The sequence below is a fragment of the Ochotona curzoniae genome, unplaced genomic scaffold (genome assembly GCF_017591425.1).
Source record: "Ochotona curzoniae isolate NIBS_2020 unplaced genomic scaffold, NIBS_Ocur_1.0 contig_430, whole genome shotgun sequence".
In the NCBI taxonomy this organism is placed as follows: domain Eukaryota; kingdom Metazoa; phylum Chordata; class Mammalia; order Lagomorpha; family Ochotonidae; genus Ochotona; species Ochotona curzoniae.
This window is the reverse complement of record NW_024466219.1, coordinates 8772526-8778554: the sequence shown is the minus strand read 5'-3', so window position 1 is coordinate 8778554 and position 6029 is coordinate 8772526. Positions and strand designations below refer to the sequence as shown.

General features: G+C 48.5%; 1 protein-coding gene across 3 annotated transcripts in view; it reads left to right on the top strand.

The window, feature by feature from the left end:
- Nucleotides 1-2442: 2442 nt before the first annotated feature.
- Nucleotides 2443-6029, top strand: part of KCNT2 (potassium sodium-activated channel subfamily T member 2) — a 336723-nt gene continuing 333136 nt past the window's right edge. For all 3 annotated transcript variants that reach the window (XM_040985195.1, XM_040985194.1, XM_040985193.1), the window contains exon 1: nucleotides 2443-2537. In XM_040985195.1, the coding sequence (XP_040841129.1) occupies nucleotides 2443-2537 (95 nt within the window). The remainder of the gene's footprint in view (nucleotides 2538-6029) is intronic.

Below are 6029 nucleotides of genomic sequence, written 5' to 3'. Positions count from 1 at the left end.
CTTGGCCATGCAGCACTGAACATATCACTTGCTATGGATCTGTGAATGGGAAGCCTTCTGACGACAAAGAGGACGACTATTCCCATCTGATATTTCACTTTTTGGTGATTTCTCTTTGCAACTTTGCAAACCCTCTGTTACAAGACCTCTACCAAGAATCAGTGGTATCGAATTAATGGTCATTTCCTGAATAAAAGAGATCTGAGCAAATCCACTGGGCTCCCCTCAGTCACTCTCTGTGGTGGTTTCCTATTTCCTTCTCTTGGATGTGGAAGAGGCTTCTTTCAGCTGCATGGTCTTTTTGACCCCACCCGTGACTTCCCACAGACCTTTCTAAATCTCTCCACTGAAGCTTTTATTATTGATTACCGTGTCATATAATGTCCCGGCTTTGAGCAAACCTTGTGACCCCCAAGTGAGGGTGGGAGTCAGGGGTTCCTGCGAGGGGACTTTCTGGATTTACTATATAATTTTAAATTTAGTTTGGTGCCCAACAACAAAAGTGCACCATTTGTCGTTTCTTATAACATACATTTTCTTTCTTTCAATTAATTATTTTTTTAAATAACCATAGTTGATTAGGGTACAAAGAGTCAAGGACTACAGGAAAGTGGGTAATACTATCGTTTCCACACTAATATCATTTTTTCTCCTGTATCTGGGGTCAGGGGAGGAAAAAAGGGAAAAGTCCCACCCAGCCTCCCACCCATCCCAGGTCCCTGATCTGGGGCATGCTCCGAGGGTCCTGCTCAAGCAATTTCAACAGGTCTGAATTGCTGCCAATCTCACCATTCCAATCACGATGAAACCTATTCAGAACCCTCTGGCTGACATAGTCTCTTCATGGTTGGAGTTCTGAGATCAGCAGTTCAGTTGGAGGGATCTCCAAAGAAACTTCATCTGAGATGATCCCAAACCTGATTCTTGTGTGAATTTGCCAGTACAAGGTCTGGCATAGTCCGTCGCTCCAATCAGTTTATGCACATGCTGGTTGTTGCAATTGCTGGATCAGTTCTGTTTTCATCCCTGTTATCCACTTGAACGAATGGGTGTTGCAGTCCAGCTCTATCCTGCCCACTTCATATTTGGTCCTCAGGCCAACCAGTGGGAGCTCAGCCTAGTTGGGTTGACTCCCCAAAACCCCTACCAGGCCTGCCCCCTACCCTGGTTCCCATTGGCATGCCATTTATAGTTTTTATAACATACGTTTTCAATGAGATTTTGGCAGGCTTGTTCACTTATATGGATTCTACAGTAAGTTCATCTTTTAATCATTTTTCTCTCTGTCTCTTTTTTCTAAGAACTTTCGTGGCTCCCCAGGTGCGCGGTGCCACTGGGACGTCTCCTGAGCCCGTGGATAGGTCCATCAGCCGTGAACGAGGTACGGGAACCCTGAGGGACAGTGGCCTCTCCTGGCGCCTGGCACTCGTGAGACCCCCGGGGAGCCCCTCGCTGCCTGTGGGAACCGTCATTCCCAAACATGTCACCCTCCGTGGCTCCGAGCGTGCCTTGCCATCACCTACATGGGCTCTGTCTCCACGCTTCTCCTCAGCCGCTCGCTCCACGCGGCCCCGCGAGCGGGGAAACCCCTCTTCCAGGAACGCGAGGAGAAGCGCGGCTTTCCTGAGGCAGAGCGCGGGGATTCCCTCAGCAGGCACGCGCACGCCCCTTCCCGCCCACGCCGCGCCGCAGCCGCCGCCACCACCCACGCCGGGCGCTCCCGCCTCACCTCAGCCTCGCCGCGCGGCGCAGGGGTCGGCGGGCTCGCGGGACCCGCTCCGGGGCTCGCCCCCATTGGTCATCCTCGAGGCTCCCCCGCGCCGTCACGGCGTTATGCTAATGAGGGGGCGCCCCATTGGCTGGGCCTCCCGCTCCGGCGCCGGAGGGCGGCCTGGTCGAGGCGGGATCCCACCGCCCTCAGCACCGGGCCCGCGGGCGAGGCGGGCGAGGCGTAGCGGACGGGCGAGGCCGCCGCGGGGTCGCTGCTGGGGTCGGCGGCCAGCGCCTTCCGCCGGCCTCCCGGAGCAAGCTCTTCTTCCCGCGCCCCCGCCCGCGGCGGCCGCTCCCACCTTGACGCGAGTCGGGGGCCCCGCGCGGTTTCCCCTCGCGAAGTAACTTTTGCGTTCCCGCCTCCTCCGTGCCCGCCTCCCGGGTCCAGGGTACCAGAGGCGGCGCCGAGGCAGGGGGCGGTCCCCTGGCGCCGCCGGCTCTCCTCGGAGCCAGACTTTTTGCTCCTGGGCTGGGTTTGCATCATCCCCCATCGCACCCTCAGGAAAGACGAGCCAGCCTCACTCGCCAGCCTCGGCTTCCGGCTCGAAGCCGATCCCCCTCCCCGCGGAGCCCCCCGCTGCCCTAGGCCCCCTTCCCTGCCTCGTCCCCGGCGGCGCCGGCAGCTGCTCCCGCTCTCCCCGCTGCTGTCTCATGTCCCCCGGGCTCTGAAGGATGGTCGATCTGGAGAGCGAAGTGCCCCCCCTGCCTCCCAGGTACCGGTTTCGCGATTTGCTGCTAGGGGACCAAGGATGGCAGAACGACGACAGGTGAGCGCCGCGGTGGGGTGCTGCTCCCCGGAGCCCGGGAGCTCGGGGCGCCGGCGGGAAAGCGATGGCAGGCGGCGAGGGAGCGCCAGGGGACTGTGGTGTGGCGCTGCCTCTCCATTTTGATGGATGGAGCAGTTGTTACGGGTGGGGAACTCCAGTGCTTTCCACTTTTTCTTCTCGCCTGGAATCCTGTGTTCGGCGCTTGTCCTTTGTCTGTTTTCCGTGTGTGTGTGTGTGTGTGTGTGTGCGTGTGCAAGGCAGGTGTCAGGTGCAACGTGCATAAACGTGGCAAGCGAGTCAATGCTCACTGATGTTCATTCATGCCCCCTCGTCCTTAGGTGTGGTTAATCAAACTGGAAGACCTACCCAAGTTGATTGGAAAACGCAGGTTAGAGAATTAAGCTCCCCTGCACCACCTGCTGTCCTCCCTGTTAGCGTTGCCCAGATTAGATGCCCCTGCTTGCCACTAGGAAATTTATGCAAACATTTGGAGTTTCAGGTAGATTGTTGGTTTCAATATGTAACAGGTAGTTAGTGAAAATGACACTCCTTGCCACAGGAAGTACCTGAACAGGTGACTGTGAGCTTTATTGCCCCACCATTGACAAGTGTGATGCATCGTTTCCATAATTAGAAGTTTTTCCTATAAAATTGTACACCTCTCAGCATTAAAACTAAGTTTCAAGACTGGGACATTTATTGTTCCCATAGGCATGTATTCACAGCATCCCACTTTTGCAGTAAACTTCTGAAATTTTTCTGACAATCTTGTCTCTGTCTCTCTTTCTCTCTCTTCCTCTTTCCCTCACTCCCTCCCTCCCCTCCCTTTAAAGCCTATTTTTGTGTCCTTGAATTTAGTCAGTTCTGGAGTAGTCATTTCTGTATCACATGCCACATTTCCTTGTTTTCAAATAAAGGGTGTTACCAAATTCATTTGAAATGTTTCCTTGAAGTTCTGTTTGATAGTACTCTTTTCTTTAATTGCATAAATGTTCATTATTGATCCACTCTAAAAAGCTCTCCTCATCCACCACTGGGAAATAAGCCTCTGCTGCCTCACCCATTCAGTATTCGGGACCGACCCCTGTGCCCACATTCTGGGACTTTACTAGAGCAGCAATTGTGGATGTGGTTTTTGTCCTCCTGTTAGTGATTCAGGGGACTTGGGGTGTTTTGCATAGGAGGGCGTTTGAGTTCACGCTCTTCTGTTCAGACACACACACACACACACACACACACACACACACACACACACACACACTCTGCCATGTGTGTAATGGCAGTTGACATTTGGATCAGCTATGGCTCAGTTTCATTGCTTGTCAAGTGTACCTCTGTGTTCCTGGGGATTGGCTGTATATTTATGTCAGGGCTTTGGGGTCGTTATGTAGGATAGAAATCTTTATTGTGGAAAGTGTGTGAATGCTTGAATGTCTAAAGGGAATGCTTTACACATGATGATGGTGCTGCCGCTTCGTGAACATATCCTCCACAGGATGGTAGCTGTCTTTGCCTTCATTTTTCTTAGGCTGCTACAAAGATATTTTAGCAATTCGGAATTTTTGGTTAGTTGAATACTATCCAAGTGAGTCATGGCTATATTTTTAAAACTTTTGCCCGGGTACTTAAAATTTCTGCTAATTATAATTAAGGTGTGTGCTAGTGCAACATTAACATAAAAATCTAAGCCATTAAAGTATTCAGTATTTTACTATATTCACTCATTTTCAAATATCTGAGTGGGTTTGTGAATTCATGCCAAATGTATTTGGTCTGGGTTCTGTTAGTTGTTAATCTTTGAAGGCACTAGCCTCAAAACCTGATATAACCAGACTCTAGCCCTCTGCTTCTTCTGCTACTGGCTGGAGGAACTGGGACACGCCATCCAGCCATTTAGAGATTCGATAATTATATTTTTATAATGGGAATATCTGCCTCATAAATGTCTCCTGCATAGAATTGTAAATAGTGGGAGGATGGAGAGGTAAGGATTAGGACTTGGTTGGCACTGAGCACTGCCTGGCACTTGGCATGTGCTTGGGTTAGCTCAGTCATCACGTGGACTCTGAAGGGTAGATCTTATTTTAGGGACCAGGAACTAACTCTGGAAAACCAAACACCCTCTCTTGGGCAGTATATCTCATCTGTGTAAGGATGATCTTGAGCTGAATTTTTTATGACTCAAATACCTCAAGAAACTCTTTAGGAAAGAAAAACTCAAATTCTTTCCACTGATTTTCTTTTTTTTTTTAACTTTTAAGGATGATTTTATAACTCCTAGCAGAGTTTAGGGGCTCTCTGAATAGCAGTTGCTCTTCACTTCCAGTTTGCAGTTTGCAATTCTTTTACTTGTAGGAGTCTAAACTAATATGCAGTAAGTAAAGTCATCTCTTTTTGTCTTTAATTTGATCACAGATTCCTCTTAGCAATTAAGCCTGAGTGGCAATCTCATTCTATTCAGTTATCTTCTTGGATTCAATTCCTGTAGAGTTGGGGAAGAAGCACTGTTTCTTAAGGGAATAATAGTTCAGTTCTTTCCATCAACAGATGAATTGGTGCTCTGGAAGTAATCCACAGGCTGGTTTCTGTGAGAACCTTCTGCCTGAGGTTCCCCCAGCATGTAATCTCACCTCACCTTTACTAAACTTCAGAGAAACACTAGACCTGAATGGAGAATGAGTTGAGTGTCGCTGATTAAATAGGGTGCTGTTGAATCAACACCATGGCTTCTCGGCTTCTTGGTTGGAATACGTATGTATGCCCTGTGTCCAGGGAACCTGAGGTTCAGTTGCGTACAGAAGCAACTGACTCAATCCTAGAGCTTTATCAGCTTCTAACCGTTCCCTCTGATGTAGATATTTTCTGGTTCAGTTCCCAAATGAACTGTCTCTGTTCCAGTGATAACTCAAGGTTGGCTTCTAAGGGAATCTTAATTAAAAGAATGCTCTCTGTTTCTGGAGTCACATCCTAGAAATCATAGAGATTTGTCTGCTAACCAGTGGGAAGTAGACACTTTCTCTTGTGCTTCCCACGTTGGTAATTTTAAATTAAATTTTATTAGGACATGGTTGATTGGAATGTGAAAATGATTGAGGAATGTGATAGATGCATGAAGGGACATTGTTAAAGAATAGGGATATTATATTAAGTCATATGAAATATACTATATATTTTACCATAGATGTCAAATAATAGTGGATAGACCATTCACATTTGTATTGCAGCCTATTCTGGTAGGTGAACAATCGTCTCCTCCACCTCTGATGATTAATGTACCTGTAGCATGTATCTGTAGAAATACAGTCTGTATTGTGTTTTACACATGCTGTATAAGCACCTGTATATGTGTGTATTATCTCAATGTGTGTCATTTGCTTTCTGCAAATGGGAAGACAAAGTTTAATACAGCAGTTCAGAATTTTGCTCATGTATAACATAGTCTGTGGGGCTACGAAATGTGTGCAAACTGCTAAATGAGGACAGAGTTTATGT